Source organism: Eubalaena glacialis, chromosome 18, assembly GCF_028564815.1.
Source record: "Eubalaena glacialis isolate mEubGla1 chromosome 18, mEubGla1.1.hap2.+ XY, whole genome shotgun sequence".
Taxonomy (NCBI): domain Eukaryota; kingdom Metazoa; phylum Chordata; class Mammalia; order Artiodactyla; family Balaenidae; genus Eubalaena; species Eubalaena glacialis.
In genome coordinates, this window is record NC_083733.1 from 9,150,352 (window position 1) to 9,168,490 (window position 18,139).

At 46.5% G+C, this 18,139-nt stretch overlaps 1 protein-coding gene across 2 annotated transcripts in view; it reads right to left on the bottom strand.

The window, feature by feature from the left end:
- Positions 1 to 220: 220 nt before the first annotated feature.
- The window catches only part of WWOX (WW domain containing oxidoreductase), a 972,677-nt gene continuing 954,758 nt past the window's right edge, over positions 221 to 18,139 (bottom strand). The window contains exons 9-10 of one of the 2 annotated variants that reach the window (XM_061172608.1): positions 1,097 to 1,325; positions 221 to 342 (exon numbers count right to left, since the gene is read on the bottom strand). In XM_061172608.1, coding sequence (XP_061028591.1) covers positions 1,137 to 1,325 — 189 coding nt within the window. In that variant the 3' untranslated portion in view covers positions 221 to 342; positions 1,097 to 1,136. Of the gene's footprint in view, positions 343 to 1,035; positions 1,326 to 18,139 lie in introns of those variants that run through there. The other variant, XM_061172607.1, reaches the window with a different exon arrangement.

An 18,139-nucleotide genomic window follows, 5' to 3' on the forward strand; every position in this document is an offset into this window, starting at 1 on the left:
GATGCTGGCATGCTAATTGCGTGAGACAACTCGGCCCGCAGACAGCCACAAAGCACAAAAACAAAACAAAACTCAGAGAAGAAACGAGAATGGTGTTTTCCTGGCGTCTACAAGAAGCGCTTTATTTTTCCTCTAGATTGCTTTTCTAAAAAAACAAAACAAGACAAAAAACAAAGCTGAAACAAACATTTAAAGGAACAAGACAAAAAACTTCAGGTGATACTATTCAAGCATGTTCTTTTATTAAGCATAGGATGAGAGGAACAAGAGGACATTGAAGCAGGATGCTGAACAGACACACTGAGGGGCTGTGAACCTCCGCGATGGCGTTGTTTCCCGAAACTGTGAGTGAAGAATGGAGGGAACAGCTTTTTATCCCCCATCCCCAAAATATCCTGTAAGGGCGCAAGACTTCCTTTCCTGCCTGTCAAGGTATCTAGGGAATGATTTGCAAAATTTGTTTGTTATAATTGCTAAAGAATCTTTTGTATGGCTTTGGCCAGGGAGTTGGTGGACCAGTACTGGGTGACCCACTAATTGTGTGTACCCCACCCATTTCTAAGTGTCACCTCCATCTTGGCTGGAACAAGGTTCAGAGGGTCCTCTCTCCAGTAGTTGCCAAGCCCACTCTGACTTGATCAGGCTGAAGGAAACGGTTATCTCCTGGATCAGTGCAGCGAAGGATAAACACTGGCTTTTTTCTTCCCTAAATAGGAGAAAGCCAGCTCCTGGCTGCAGTGTGGCCATGGAGGCTGTGCCTGGGGCGGGGGAGTGGGGCACCAGGCTGTCCTACACGGTGAGAATTGCTCGTGCTTCTACCGTGAGACGAAGAACCTACCGAGCAACTAAGCTTCACTTTCAAACAGGCCATCACCAGGGCAGGAGAGGGACCCAAGCCTAACCCAGCCCCAGAAAAGACGTATTGTCCCTTTACCCCCAGAATTCCCTGCTTCCCATTGGTACCTAACATTTTTCGCTCTGTTGTGACTACTCTTATATCCTTGACTCTGGCGGATCTGGGTCGGAGGGACATGGAAAGCCCTGGGATGATCAGTTGGGAGGGGTCCAGCGTTGGCAGTTACACCCGAGCACTCACGAATGGTGGGCATGTGTGCTGATCCTAGCCGAGCGCCCACTTAGCCGGACGGGCTGCCAAGTCCTTCCTGGATCAGCCTCTCGCTGAGCGCCCACAGGGCCCGGGCCGTGTCTTCGCTCTGGGCTTCCGTCGAGGGCAGGCAGCGGCAGCAGTTGTTGAAGTACATCCCTCCCAGACCCTCCAGTTCTGGGGCGGCAGCACAGTAGACGGTGGTGGCGGCTCCTTGTTGCTGGAAAGCAAAGAACAAAGACCATGGAACGTTTTTTTAACTGGGAATGAGCAAGAGTCTCTCCCCACCTGGTTCAGATGCATCTGGATCTCAGCACGGCCGAGGGTACTGAACTCAAAGCACATGACTGTAAAAGGTATGATGGGACCATCCTGGGAAAACGAGTTCATACACTCCGCTCGTAAAGCCAGTGTGACTTTTTACACCTCATATAGGAAAAGGCTTTGAAAACAGACACGTCTATCAGTTAATCACATCAGATGTCTCTTCTGAGCAACGAGAAGAAGATGGGATCCTTTTGAACACGCGAGAACAAATTCATCCCACTTCCTCACTTCTCAAAGCATAATGTCATTTGACACCGAGAAGTTTCTAGAAACTTCTCTCTGAACTAAACCAACCACTCTAATCATGGCCCATCAGGTAGAAAACCAAGCGGGACTGGTGCCAGATTTTTCCTTATTCGTTGCCCGTGCGGCTGCTAGAGGAAGGGTTTGTGATGCTGTGTTAAAATGTTTGAGACACACGTATACACATATTCCCCACCATCACACGTGCCTCATGCAGACAGAAGACACGTTTGTGAATTTATCCTTATCCTGGAAACCTTTTTATAAGTGTCATATTCAGCCCATACTTGGCAATGGGACAGTGGCTTGGGGGGCCATGTCCTCCCAGCCCCCTTCAAAATGCAAGTTGTAATGAGTGCAATTGATCACTTCCGATTGACCTTTCGAGTAGCAGTTGGTGCTGTGGCTAGGGGTGTGTGTGCCGATGGGGCACCATATCATCCGGGCTGACAGAATACTGTCAGGGATGCTGGAAAGAGGGCAAGAAATCACCTTGCTTTGCAAGCCATAATTAAAAATAATAGGCTGGTGTTCATAGGGAGACACCGTCGGCACGGCTCTCATTTAAAACCAATACAGTTTATCTGGCGTCTTATGATTATTTATGTGCATCACAGCCCTTGCTGCATCAACTAATTATCAGTTGATAGAGAAGGGGGGGTGGGAGGCAGAGGAGAATGGAGAAAGATAACTGGGGATAAGGCCACCATTAGGAAAACATTAAGGACATCTAATTGAGAGGGAAATGAGTTTCCATCCCCACCCAAAAGCTTACTCTTTTTCTCCCCCTACAGGGTTTAAATTGTGCCCAAGCAGAGAGCTTACTGGAGAGCATCCCCCCCATAGGGTTTGGTTTGCATTCACCATGGTTGTTTCGTATAACCATCGGGAGCCAAGGTCATTCTGAGAATCAAGGTCTCAAGGTATTATAATTTTAGGAAAGTACTATAAAGTAGACTTGGGGTTTTTGTTGCAGGGGCGCGGGGGGACATTTATTGAATTTGTCTGAAAACCAAATGGTCAAATACATTGAAGTGACATGCTTGTGCGGGGGAGGGTGGCGTGGAGTGGGAATGGGATACCTGAGTTCTGATGATAACGGGCTGCTTGACTGTATTAGACAAGACCCTTTGGTCCAAAATTTGTGCCCCTGACATGACTTCGCTTTAACGAAATAGTAATCGGTGTGTTATTTCCCCAGCCCTCTCACCCATGCCCACTCCCCAAATAGCCAATTGTTTATTTTCTTGGGTTCACCTGTTTCTTTTCAAATTGATTTGTGTGGCTCAGGTCTAATGGACATGAGCCCACGTCATCCAAATTTCCTTTCACTGAATTATTATTCCTAATACCCCTTAGCTTAGCACATTTATCTAACGAATCTCCAGTGGCTTATCTGACTCCCCTGCATCCCATGTGGGGAAAAAAGGCAAGCAAAGCACCTCTAAAGACAAATGGAAGAGGTGAGATGCTCATCTCGCCAACCCAAGCAAATATCATCTTGGCCTCAATTCTTAGCAGATGTCAGGTGGAGATGGTGTTTTGAATAATTTTCTGGATATCTGTTTTCGATTTCCATTTTACTTTGCAACTGCCAAAACCACCAAAGAGTGGTCAGGGCCCTTGGCATCAGCTCTTAAGTGGTGGGAGAAGCCAGTCAGCTCATTCCTAAATCCAGGCCCCCTCAACCCCACCCCAGAGTGGTTATAGTATCAGCATTCATACATCACAACAAACTGGCCTTTCACAGCTCCACCAATCCTGAGAAAAGATCAAAGTTGGCCACTTGGGAAAGCAACAAACGGAATTCTTCCCAACCCAGTGTAATCTTTTGCCACTCTGACCTTCTAAAATGATACCATGCTGCACTCTCTTGCATTGTTGGAATGGTATTTTTGCAGAGAAATTCTGCGCTTACATTGATTCAGAATCGAGTTGATGAGGGAGCCGGGGGGCATGCATGTTCCCTCCACGGAATGTGAAAGCAATAGCAATCGAGCTCATTTCATGTAAACCGCCACTTGGCTACCATGCTGAAAAACCATAAAGTTGAGTAAAGCCCAATCTTTTGTCAAGAGCTGGCTTTGACTCCTTTGCCACTAGGCTCAGGGTGATACACAATTTAAATCTCATCACCAGCGGTGCTGACTCTGTAGAAGAACACAGTACAGCAGGGCACCTGAAAGCAAAGACCATCTTTTCCACTCCGAAGATCAACTGTGCACATTTGGAAAGAAAGACTGGACCGTGAAGTAGTGACAGCATCTTTTCGTCCCAAGCCCACGACCCTTTCGGCTTCTCAGGGAACGCTCTTTTCAGCTGCACCCATGGCAGCCTCTGAGTGACATCTTTATATGAGCAGGTGGGATGACGGTTTAATAACAAGTTCTCATTTGGGGCTCATCAGCTTTTCGGCCTATCACCAGAATGAGGGGGAGCCACATTAGGAAATTTCATTAGTAAATAAGCTGGTACTGCTGATACAAGATAAAACATTTTTAAACTGATAGAAGAAAAATTTTTAAAGAGCACTTTCATCACCATCAAATGACTTTCCTGCCACTTTGGGGGGCATCAGTCTGTAATCCAGAAAAAATGAAAGCGCCCTATCAAGGAAATGATGTTAACAACAACTCTGTTATAAAATATCTGCCTTGCTGGTTGGCACCACTGCTTATTGATCCATCGTGATAAGATAATAGCAATATCGTGACATATAAACACTAGCTGGAGCTGTGGGTTCCCCTCAGCAATTTTTTAAGAACAAATTCATGGGAAGCCTGGAGGTTGCATGCCGTTGCTGATCATGGGAACTGGGGTGGCGACTCTGTCCTGTAGCGGCGGCAGTGAGTTAGGGTGTGGATCACACGGGGCCGAGGATTTCTGGGAAGCCCAGTAGAATCTTTAATCACGCCTGAATGCCATTTCTGATTTAGTCAAACATGTGCGAGCTGCCAAAGGAGAACTACGCCATCAATCTTTGTAGCGTCTGTAAAATTACCCAGGATTCTTGTTTGGGGTTAAGTTAAGAGCATCTGGGTAATAAGGGGGTTCATCATTCTCTTTCAGAAATCATTTGTTGGATGAGTGGCACAATCTTCAACTACAGAAAGGTGGGATTTAGAAAGCAGTTACTGTTCATTTATCGTTGGGGCCCTGAGATCTAAATCATCCATCCTTCCAAAGCCCTTGGTTGGGATGAAACGGTGACAGAGCCGCGTTCCATCAACATTTACTTGATAACCACTAGCCATCAATTTGCAGCTGTCCGCACGGACTCCAAATGAATATTGACTCTTTGCAAGAGAAAGGTACAGGGGTTTCTGATCAACAATCTAGGCTTAAGGAAAAATCCACCCACATGTTAATATTTGTAATGCATTGGTAGGTACTCTAATATAACTTACGTTTTAATAAGGACACATGTTACACAATTATGTTTAGTTTTCAGGTTTCTCTACTTTTAAAATGCATGCTTCTTTAAAAAAGAAAGAATAAATTCCTGTCTTAAAATAGATTTAACTCTGAGACACATAAAAAAGTAGACACACTACCATGGGATATCTGTATATTCAGTGATTTCTGAGAGTAGCAGATGTCCTAAGATTGCTTTCCTACAGACACGTCGGTATCGGGACACTGCACAGCAAATGCTGAGTGAATCAATCTATGCAAAAAGTGGAGTTGAGTAAGGGAAGGCAGCACAGAACTTACACTGGACTTGGAACCCCAAGGGCAGGGAAGGAGAACTTCCCTTCTGGAAGCGGGCAGTGATGACTGTGCTGAATTCCCGGGACAAAGAAGTTTGCAGGTGTCACAGGAAGAGAAGACAGGTGCCTCTTCGAACCCTGAAAGCTTTCCCTGTTACTCATCTGGGGTCTGTGAGGCAAAGCAAACAATTTCCAAGTGCAGAACTGATGCAACGCCCCGGTGAGTACAGCAGAATCATTTATCCCGGAGCCTTGGTGGAGATGGGGCAGTGAATGCAGGTGCCATAGGTGGGACTGATGGCCGCCCTCTCAGTCTCTTCATGTCTCCCAATAACCCTCCCCAAAGAGAGTTTTCAGCTACCCTACTGGAAACGTGCGACATGGTGTCTGTCTCAGGGTTCATCTCCTGAGACTGGGGTGCTTGGAGCACAGCTGTTCCTCAGCAATAGGACGGTTTAAATCTCTAATTTGAGAGAAAAAAGCAAAGCAAGCTGCTCCAAAAGGTTACGTGTTCCCTACTCACCCTCTGAGAACAATCTTTTAAGCCGACAGGTGAGCCACGTATTCTGTTTGTTAGTTCATAGAGCAATGCAGCTTATGCAGGCATGAGGCTCAAGGGCCTCCCTGCTCGTGTGACCACAACCAACCCCTCGCCCTCCTGCCTGGGTGTGGAATGAGTGCAAATCAATAACATACCAACTTCCGCCAAAATGATGCGAGACGGGAGACGACAGAGAACGTGCCTCGAAAGGACCCTTTTCCTCCACACTGTCGAGCTTTTCTAGTGAGTCGTTGCGTACGGGGACTGTTTAAGTGGTAACGATGGCCAGCATCTACTGAGAGCTTGCCATTGCTCTGGCACTGTGCAGAAAGCTTTGTAAGCAGCATATTCTAACCTGCACACAGCTCTACCGGCCAGGGACGATCATTATCCCCATTTACAGGGAAGCCTACTTAGTACCAGAGCTCAAAAGCAACTCGTCCAAAAGCCACACAGATCATCACACAGATTGACCCTCCAGAATCCATGCCAGATGCAGTACAAAACCTCCTTCCCAAACTTGCGACACAAATTTGCAGGCTGCCCATTCCCTGTGTCTCCCGTTTGGCTGAAGCTACCTTAGGAGAAGTCCTCTTTCCCTTCTCAGCCAGGCCACGTCTGGCCACGGTGTGGCCGAAAATTAAATGGATGGGCTGTACGTTTAATTTTTAAAAAACGGGCTGTCATGTGCTCACCTGAGAAATGTTGGGAGGAGATTTTTCCCATTGTTGATTTAGGCAGTGAACTAAATTGAAATTATATCCATTTGGATTAACAAAAATGAAGACCCAGCGCCACCTCAAAAGATCCAATGGCAAGTGACCCTTAACAAAACCATCACCTGATTCAAAATGCCACCTCCAGGTGCCAGATGCGACCAGCTGTGAACCTACTACTCTTGGACGATCGACTTTTTTTTCAAAGCGTGAACGGAACCACATCAAAACCAGTGAAACCCCGAGCGATCTCCATCTTATAAATTCACACACGTGTACAATGAATACGGCCTTTTGGAGGATAATATCTGACATGTTACATCAGGTTTGCAGAGGAAACTGATCGACCTCCCTCTCCTGCCCTCCCCTAATTAATTCCTGAGAAATTAATTCCTGCAAATTCCTAAGAAGTGATTCCTACAAAGGCGTCAAACAATTTAGGCTTAGGTACCTGCAAATACTTCTTGTAGATATCGTAATATAACTTTCTTCATAGCCCTCGGGAGTTTTGCTAACTCACAGGCTGTTCTTAGCATTTATTACAGAAGGGAAATCCACTCAATTTCTCAAGTAGAAAAAGTGAAGAGGGTCAGGAAAGCGGATATTTGTTTTTAACTGAGGAGGCTGGAAAAGTCTTCGAGAATGTTCTGGAGAATCCATTTAGATCACATGCAGATCTTAGCCTGACGGAAGACAATGTGTACCTACCACCATGTGTTAGGATATTTACCTCTTGCCTCAGGGAAAGAGTTTCTTTGCTAAAGAGGATCACAAACGTGGAAAGCCTCAGAGGTTCCTTTTCAGCTGACTGTCTCTCCCGTGGCAGGTAAAGGAGTACCATTCCCTGGGTGACCCTGGGACACCGGGTTCGATGGCAGTTGCTCTGAAGGAGAGCTAAGCCGTGGGATATGCCAGTGCATCACCATTGGTACAGTGGGTCCTGGCACAGCACACAGCCCCAAAAAGTAGACGGCAGTTTGAGTGAGAGTTGTTTGAGGGGCACAAATGGGAAAGAGCGTTCACACAGCAGATGTGCACACGTCTTCGTTGGGAGAGAATCACGATGACATGGAGGCTTTCTTATTTGCAATTGAGGCACCCCAAATATTATGCCCCCAAATCCACATCAGGCTACAGAGACCATGCTAGTCTCCTTGACAAAAGCCATGAATCTCTAGCAAGACCATTAAGCAGTTTTAAGAGACTGACTTGAAGACCAGGGCAGATCGAGTTGGAAAGTCAGGAGGACGGTGGCTGTGATTCTCTGAGAAATCTTTGTAGGAACAAGCCCAGGGGCCAGTAGGTTCAGGATGGAAAGCTGGAAAGGACTTTTAAAGGCAGAAGAGCATATCTGTCTTTGCTGGCCTTAGGTTTGGCGGAGGGGTAGGCAGACACTCCCGACCATCCAAAGAGGTCCAGAGCCATGTTTGTTTTGGAAAGCAAGGCTCCAGAGGATTTTTGCTTAGGCTAATTGGCAGCACTTCAGGGCAGAAGCCTGGGAGGTTTTCAGGACTATGTTTTCAATTGGCTGAACTGTTCTGAACTTTCCCTTGACATGAATGAGGCCCTCTTCCTACCCCCTTTGTTTTCCAGAATCCTTGCCATAAACATGGCAGGGGTTCCATGACAGATTGATGGCTGGTCTCAAAAGAGTGAAGGTGGAACATTTAGCATGACTTCATCGTCCCGAGACCTGCTGTTATTTCTAGACGTGCTCTGGTGGAGTGGGAGTCCTCCAAAGGAGGGAAGGAAAAAGGAATGGCTAAGTACAGTCCAGGTGGGTGACATTATTCATGCCTGTTCTACCTTCCTTTTGTGCCAGAGATGTTCTAGAACTGATTGGGCTGGAGAGACGGTCTCATTAAAAATAAGAGAAGACGTTGTTACACCTGGAACAACATCTCTGTTAGATCCATGAAAGCATTCCCTGGGCATTCTGTGCTGACACTGCCTGGGCTGCCCACATTGCTTTTCAAGTAGGGAGTTGTCTTGCTGGGCTGGAAAACTGCACTGGGGTATCCACTCTTCCACAGGTTAGTTTGAAATGGCTAAGCAGAAGGATCTTAGAAATGTGCCACCAAAATAAGCATCATCCTTCCACCTGGGACAAATCCGATGGCCCGTTCCTGAAATATTCCAACCCGGCCACCTGGACACTAGTGCCGAAGGACTACTGAGTGTTCTTGAGAGCTCAAAGAAGGCATTTAGCTTGTGTTAATTTGAAATGTTTTTACTTCTTTAACCTTGGTTCTAGCTAGCTCTGTATACTGTATATAAATGTATGCCTCTGTATTTGCCATGAATACTGAAATAAACCTTTAAAGTTATCGCCAGGCAGAATGAATGGGTTCAGTTCTAATATGATGGTGCAAAGCATATCTTCACAGTACAAGTGAAACAGACAGCTTCCCCCCTTCCCTTCTTCGGCACAGAATTGCACCACTGAGTTGGCCTGCCACGCTGGCTCTTTTAGAAAACCATAGAGCTGACCATTTTTGTGAGCAGGCAAACCCCAAACAAACAAGCTGTTTGTTTGTTGCCATTGTAAGGTTGACGGTTCGTTTACACCTAGGACACAGAGTCTACGACCTAGTACCGAAAACGCATTGGTGATGGGGGGATAAAACCCACAGGGTCTTCTCTGATGAGGCCACATGGCATCGTGGTAAGAAATCCACGAACTCTTAACTCTTCCAGCAGCGAATTAAGAGAATGGAGTCTACAACAATCAATCAGATCTCACAGGCAGGCCACCCTCCGCCCTCCGTGTCCAGCCACGCTGTTTCAAGTCAAGTCAAGCACGTCTGCATTAGGCTTGTGCCTTTTCATAGAGGGCTCCCTGCGGCGGATCATTTCTCAGGCTCAAAGACGCTGGCCTTGTTGATATTTCATTTAGAACATACTGCGGAGAGCATCTCATTTATATTACTTCCATAATTAACGGGGAGAGCTTAGGCACTGCCTTTGCACAGACAGATCTCGTCACAGTGGTCGATGGGTAGAGGAGAAACAATAGGTATTTCATTCACCAGCAGCGTGTTGCTAGTTAGTGGGAAATGATCACGTATGCTGTTGCTTTAATTGCCAGGGTAAATAATTCTGCCTCGGTGTAAGGGAACATTTTAAAGCACTTGGTGCAAACAGACTAGAAACAAAACACACACACACACACACACACACACACACACACAAAATTACCTTGATTATGCAACACCTTAGCATAGAAAGTTACAAAGGTATGTCGTTTTTTAAAATTGCATTCTATCGTGCAAATATTCTCTAAATATGCATGTGCTGACTACTCATCTACTGTATTTTAGGAAATACAATTAGGCTGCCTTTCTCTTCTCCTGTGTAGACTGTAAATACCTGTAGCTCTTTCACTTGCTTCCTTATGTAAATATATGTAAATACTAACAAGCTCTGCATGCTGATATTCTAGGCAATTTCAGGTACTTTTATAATCTGAAGGCATGTACTTGAAGTGGTTTGTTAAAAGGAAAAAAAAAAAAAAAACCCCACCTCTCTCAAACTCTTGAAAGCTGAATAGAAATTAAAGATTTCTTCCTAGACTGTTGTGGTTTCTTTTGTTTGCCTTCTCCTCTCTCAACAGGGTCCCCCACTTAGGCTCCCTCACCTACTGCCAGGAAATGCCAGGAAAGGGACACCTGGGCATCCACCGGACCCAGGAACAGTGGCTGAACTACGTGGTTTGGGTTTTTACACACTTTCCTTTGGTTTCTCTAAACGACTTCTAGAATCTTAAGGTAGGCGTCTTTGGGTTTTTCTATCGAAAGAATCGGGAGTAAAAATAATAATTCGTACCTACTGTTCCCCTACTACGTTACCAAGCACAGGGCTCGAGGCTTTACGTCCCCACAACCCTAAGAAAGGACCCTGTCAGTCATTCCCATTTCAAAGATGCAGAAACTGAGTCACAGCAAGATGAGCACATGCCTAAAGTGACAAAACCATTAAATGCCTCTCAAAGGCCAATTCTTTCCTGTATACCAAGGGTCAGTAAGTAAACTTTTTCTGCAAAGGGTGACTGACAGAGGAAATATTTTAGGCTCTGTAGGCCCTATGGTCTCCGTCACAACTACTCAGACCTGCCACTGTTCTGAAAACAGCCATAGACAACACATACCCCAGTGAACATGGCTGTGTTCCAATAAAACTTTATTTACAAAACAAACACCTCTTCCCTACACCCAAAGCTCAGTTACTCTTCAACAGACCATTACTCTTTCCCTTTCGAATACGTTTATGTGTTTGATGGGGAACTCATTTGATCAACTGAAAAGTCTCCATCTCTTCCTTGTATGTAGCAACACTATTGGCAGATGCCGTGAAGTATTAGGGGAGCAAAAATGAAGACCCTCGAGCTTATAAATCAAACTCTTCCTCAGACAAATCTCACTGCCAGGTTTCAATTTAGTTATCTTTTTGTTTTCATAAATGGGGATGGAGGGAAAAAGTATGAAAGACTAAGGTAAAAAGAAAGAAATCAAGCAACACTCACCCTTCAATGAGGGGAAGGAGGCCATTACCTCAGGTATCTATGGAAACCAAGCTGCACGTAAACTTTTTAATGGTTGGAAAACAGCGTTGGCTTTTGAAGATGTTTTTCCCAAGTATGATGCTTCGGTGTAAATGCATTACTTGACAGTTTCCTTCGGGACTTTTTTATTGAAGTTTCCAAACTAAATTTCACGGCACAAGGAACTCTCTGGGGCCCTGGAAGAATGCTGCAAAGTTGTTAGGGCTTTAGAAAACTGAGCCAGCTCTGGCATCCTGTACAAATCCAAGCCAATTCCCCTGTAGAGCGAGTGAAGAAGCAGCCCTCACTGCCTGTAGTTTTCCCTTTTTAAAAGGCCCCCTGCATTCACCTGGGGATGGGAGAGAACCTTTCTAACCTCAGCTGAGCAAGAATCAGTATCATCCCTTGAGTCGTGAGGAGAAATGAGAATAAGGAGTGGGAAGAGGAAAGATCTGGGTATTTTTGCAGATTGGGTGGCAGTGTGGGGTGGTGGGAAAAGCCCAGGAGCCGAAGTCTGAGATACGTGAATTCGAGTCCCGACTTTGCCACCTGGCAGCTCTGTGACAAGGCACTGAGCCTCGGTCTCCCCATCTATGAAATGGACATCGTAACAGCCCCTTCACCGGGTTCTTGGGAAGATTGGTTGTAACATTTGGAGATTTCCTGAGTACACCATAGATACTACTTCAATCCTGGCTACAAAAGTCCGCTTATTAAAAATTTGAAGGGGGAAGCATACAGATCAAAATAGCTCATCTGTCCTTCATTTGAGGGACTTAAAAGTAGGGGGGGGTGGACATTTCTACCTTCTAAGCAGGAAATTCAAGACGCAGTCACTTTTCTCACCAATCTTTACCCAGCATCTCTGGGTACCAGGCTAGCCACGGATTCCACTGCTCTTCTGCTTCCCTGACCACAGCAACCAGAACCAAGTTCACATCCATGAAACCGGGGCACTGACATCTGAACGACAGCCACAGTCATGTATTAAGCACTGTAAAATTCCAGACCCTGCCCCCTGCCCTGGCCCTTTATACATATCTACTCTACATCTCCCAATATCCCCAGGCAATGATTCCTAGAAAAGGGGATAGACAGAATGATAACAGGGCAGGTGCAGTTTTTTTTTTTTTTTTTTTAAGTGCAGTATTCCTTAAAAAACTAAAAACAGAGTTGCCATATAATCCAGCAATCCCACTCCTGGGCATATATCTGGAGAAAACCATAATTCAAAAAGATACATGCACCCCAATGTTCACTGCAGCACTATTCACAATAGCCAGGACGTGGAAACAACCTAAATGTCCATCAGCAGACGAATGGATAAAGAAGATGTGGTACATATATACAATGAAATACTACTCAGCCATGAAAAAGAATGAAATAATGCTATTTGCAGCAACATGGATGCAACTAGAGATTATCATACTAAGTGAAGTAAGACAGAGAAAGCCAAATACCACGTGATATCATTTATATGTGGCATCTAAAAAAAATGATACAAACTTATCCACAAAACAGAAACAGACTCACAGACTTCAGAAACAAACTTATGGTTACCAAAGGGGAAATGTGATGGATAGGGGTAAATTAGGAGTTTGGGATTAACAGATACATATCACTATATATAAAATAGATAATCAACAAGGACCTACTGTATAGCACAAGGAACTCTACTCAATATTCTGTAATAACCTATATGGGAAAAGATTCTGAAAAAGAATGTTTATATGACTATGTATAACTGAATCACTTAGCTGTACACCTGAAACTAACACAACATTGTGAATCAACTATTCTCCAATATAAAATAAAAATTAAATTTTAAAAAAGTGCAGTAAAAATGTAGAATCTAGGTGTTGGGTAGATGGGTGGTTGCCACATTATTCTTTCAAATTTTCTATTTGAAAACTTTTGTAATAAAATGTTAGAAAAATACATGGATCCATCCCTCTGGGGTATTAGCCCCATTTTACAGAGGAGAAGACTGAGGCACAGAAGTGGTCTGGACTGGCCTAATGTCCTCCACCTGGTAAGTGGTGACATTCTCTTTGAAATCCATGCCCAGCTGGCTCCAGTGTTGCTTCTATGATGGGCCCCTATGCATCTCTGTTACACCTTGTAGGGTCAATTAACCCTGTCTCTCTTATTCCACTGGTTGAATTTTTGCCTCAAAGCATGAAAACTGGTTTTCTCACACTCTTCCCGCCAGGCAGGCAGATCTTGGGGCCTCCAACTCAGAGCCCAGAAATCAATTAGCTCAACAGCAAAAGTGACCCGTGTATGAATGGATGTAAATTTGTATCCATTCACCTGGTGGCTATTTAATTTGGCTTTTGATTCTAACGCAGCTCCTGAAGACGTAGGGTTATTCTCACTCACTGAAAACGTGCCACCAGGTTCAGAAATACTGATGCCCCCCCCCACCACCAGCACGTTGACAGTGCCTGTGATTTGGACCCAAAACTCTGAGAGGGGGACGGGCAGCCTGCGTGGGAGACATGCGCAGTGAAAATCGACCAGCTGCCTGTGGTTGGATGCGGTCGCAGGCAGGAGGCAACGGCTGCTGGCGTCTGGGCTGCAAGAGATGGTTGGATGGGAAACTCTCTGGCCTGACCTGTCCTCCAGCTCAGACTCCCCCCTTCTAGCGGTGGCAAATTCCACATTCCGACCTTTAGCAGCTAAAAGACAACTTCAGCCCAATCCCGACGATTTCGGCAGGGAGCCCAGGCAGCCCATTCAGCGACCCCGCGCTGTTTCCTAAGTCCAGGTATAAACTTTTCTATTGGTCGTAAATTCTCCTCCTAGCCGACCCACCTCTCCCACTTTCCCTTCCAACCCCGGGAGAGATGAAACCTACACATCCTCCTCCTTTCCCTCCAGAAACTCGCCAGTCACCTGCCCCAGCGCCTCCCCTTTAGCCACTGCCCAACCCAGGTACAGTCACGTCAGTCATCTCCCAGCCCCTTAATCATCTCCCTGCCAAACCCATCCTGAGTTCTTCATGTCTTGGCCAGGTGAGTATGAGACTTGACAGCCGCCTTAGGGAGAGTTAGTCCGGCCCCGACTGTGATAGCCAACGATAGCAACAAAGCGGTAACGATCGTGGTAATGGCTGCTGGTCACCGAGAGCCTGTTCCGTGCCAGGGACCCATTATTACTCCTGATCCTCACAACCACCTCGCCAGGCGGGTATTACTGTCGAGGCTATAAGGGAGGTGAGGTAACTCACAGCCGGGTGCCTGGGAAGTGATGGAGCCAAGATGCAAACTGAGTCTGTCTTGGTTCAAAGCCCCTGTTCTCGTTCATGGCTAATGCCCGCTCTGACCCCACACCCCGTTCACTGCAGGGCATCCTGGGATTATGCGTAAACGCGCAAACGTAGCGCCATCAGGCTAGGTACATATTCCCTCCCTGGCCACGTCCCCGTCCACAGAGCCTCGGGGACCTTCTTCCTCTTCTCTGAGCTCCATGTCTTGGTCCTATGACCCCTGGCTGCTGGTCCAGCGTCCTCAAGTCTGGGGGCACCGTTTCTGCCTGCATGTGGTTTTGGACAATACCCCAGAAGGGGTCCGACACCCCTCCCCTGCCCTGTTCCTCTTCTGCAAATTGCTTCTCATGCAAAGGAGAGGTCTTGGAAGCCGGCAGGGCTCGGGTTTATGGTTGGGCGTTTGTGGGCTGTCTGGCTGCATCCCACCAGGGCGGGCTCACCACCAGCCAACAGCAGTTAAACTCTCCTGCCCTCGCAGTTCAGAGAAATGCTGACCTCAGGACAACGGGGGACACCGAGGGACACCTTAGTCTGCTTTTTCTTCCCCCCCGCCCCCGGCTGCCACACCTGATGGGATTCCTCCTCTCACAATTGCCTGGCTTGTAAAAAGGAAGATGCATAAATAAGTTAGTAGCTACCAAGCCAGGTGTCAGCGGGGATACAGCCAGTCGTGTAGCTGGCCGTCAAACTGTCGAGGTGGATGAAAAACCTGTCCTCTACCATCTGTGCCCTCTGGATTCCTAATCGAATGACTTTAAAAGGCAGTCCCCTAATGTATGAATCCCATACGGGGCATGGATACCTTCTATCACACTTTCTAGGTGCTGAGCCCTACGGTTTTTGCTGAATTCTTGCCAGAGCCCTGTGGAGGCATCATTATCCCCATTTTATTTATAGGGAAACTGAGGCTCAAGCAAGTGAAATGACTTAGGAACAGATCATTCTTGTTCATTAAATTCTGATTGTGATGAACATCCCTCAAGCTAAGGGATGCACGTGCCTCTAATGCTTCCAGGGAGCGTCCACACTTTGCATCCAGTCTCCCCAATTATAGGCAGGGTCCTGAAGCCCACAGAGGCAAAGGTCAAGGGGCAAAGTGGCAGAGTCAGAGGCTGAGCCCAATCACTTGGACTCCAGACCCTACTCTGAGCACTGGCACCAGGATAAACGGGGATCTGTTCACAATCCAAGGGCCGCAGGAGTATTCTTGCACATCTGTAGGTCACGATTTTGCACAATCATCATAGTAGATCTTTCCACAACAAGACGTAGTTAATACTTGAATGTAGTGCCAGGATCTAAACCCAGATCAGCCTGACTCCAGACCTCATGATTTCCCTGGCTCACTGGGAACTGTGCTCCCTGTGAGTTCAGCATCCTTGAAAACAGCACACTTGTTGCCTTAGGTCCTTTGTACAACAAGTGGAATCCATATATGATGACAAATAGACCCATCTACCCTCAAGATGTCTCTCATTTAGGGACACAGGATCTGGGACCCTCCAGGGTTGTGGGTGGGAATAAGAGGATACAGGAAGAGGGAATGGAGACCAGGTAGGTAGGGTGCCACGGAGAAGAGAACCCCACTCCTGGGCACATAGCCAGACAAAACTCTAATCCAAAAAGATACATGCACCCCTACGTTCAAAGCAGCACTATTCACAATAGCCAAGACACGGAAACAACCTAAATGTCCGTCGACAGAGGAATGGATAAAGAAGATGTGGTACATATATACAATGGAATACTACTCATCCATAAAAAAGAATGAAATTATGCCACTTGCAGCAACATGGATGCAACTAGAGATTATCATACTAAGTGAAGTCAGAATGAGAAATACCATATGATATCACTTATATGTGGAATCTAAAATATGACACAGGGACTTCCCTGGTGGCGCAGTGGTTAAGAATCCACCTGCCAATGCAGGGGACACCGGTTCGAGCCCTGGTCCGGGAAGATCCCGCATGCCGCGGAGCAACTAAGCCCGTGCGCCACAACTACAGAGCCTGCGTTCTAGAGCCCACGAGCCACAACTACTGAGCCCGTGTGCCACAACTACTGAAGCCCGCACGCCTAGAGCCCGTGCTCTGCAACAAGAGAAGCCACCACAGTGAGAAGCCCACGCACCGCAACAAAGACCCAACACAGCCAAAGATAAATTAATTAATTAATTAAAAGAAATAAAATAGAATATGACACAAATGAACCCATCTACAAGACAGAAACACGGACATAGAGAACGAACTGGTGGTTGTCAAGGGGGAGGGGGCTGGGGGAGGGATGGAGTGGGAGGTTGGGGTGAGCAGATGTGAGCTTTTATATACAGAATGGATGAACAACAAGGTCCTACTGTACAGCACAGAGAACTACGTTCAATATCCTATGATAAACCGTAATGGAAAAGAATATTAAAAAAAGAATGTATATATATGTATAACTGAGTCACTTTGCTGTACAGCAGAAATTAACACAACATTGTAAATCAACTATACTTCAATTAAAAAAAAAAAAAGAGGATATGGGAGGAGGGAATGGAGACCCGGTAGGTAGGGTACCAGGGAGAAGAGGGGACAGGGCGCCTCACGGAACTGGACATCTCAGGACAGTGAATTGTTATTTTTCAGGTGTTAATGGAAGCTGGGCTTATACAGGCTCAGAATTGACTTCTCTGGTCCAGCATCACAAGCCTGGTGAGTGGAGATAACCCTCTGGTTATCCCGAACATAGAGTTAGGGCATGTGTTCTTAAGCTGAGGGTCCCTTGGTTCGGTCTGGTCACCGACAGGAGAGGGCGCAGAGAAGAGAATGGTGTGCATTCACATCGCACTCCTCTGACTTTAGCGAAGGTGCCAAACCTCCAAACTGCTTTTGGTTTCGTCACTTCCTCAAACGGACGCACAAACAGGTCCCTAACGATTACACTGCCCGAGACGAATCTGTCCTAGAACTCAGTGATGTCACTGTCCCCTCGTTCAAAGAGAATATTTTAAACAAAGATAGCTTTACCACCCGCGTTAACCAAACCTTTTCCCTATGGGAGGAATAGCATTTTCAAATAAGAAACAGAAACCAGCGATGTAAGGAAAGGAACAAGAATGAAATTTTCTCTTCCTTCTCAACTGAAATCCCTGACGCAGGTATATCTAGAATATCAGATGAACCCCACCAACTGGTTTTGCTCTAGGAATCCGTGTACCACCACCTGGATGGTTTCCCAGGAACACGGCACTTCTCCGATCAGACGTAACTATTATCCCCTCTCAGGGCCGGCTCCTTTGTGAGGTACAAGTTCCTACCTTAGACGAGCTGACCTACCTTTCTAGCTTTCTCTCCTCCCTGCCCTCTGTCCTGCACCCCACTTACATGAACAGACTCTAAAGTGAGAGAGAGATGGCTTCCAAGTCAGCCTGTGACACTGTAGTGGATACTGTGGTGTGCTACCCAGAAGCCCGTTCTGAGCCAGGAGGCACTCATTTCCCCAGCTGCTGGACTGCCGTTTGCCGACGGCAGGATCCCTTCTTAGGAAGTGCCTTCGGCTAGAGGGAGCTGCCTTGCCCAAGGATGCATCCAATCCAGGAGTCAGCCACATCCATGACTGCCTGGTCTCTTTGTCCCAGTTCAGGACATCTCCGCAGGGTCCCCCTGGCTTTAGTCTCCTCGGCACTGGCTGAAGGGTCTGTT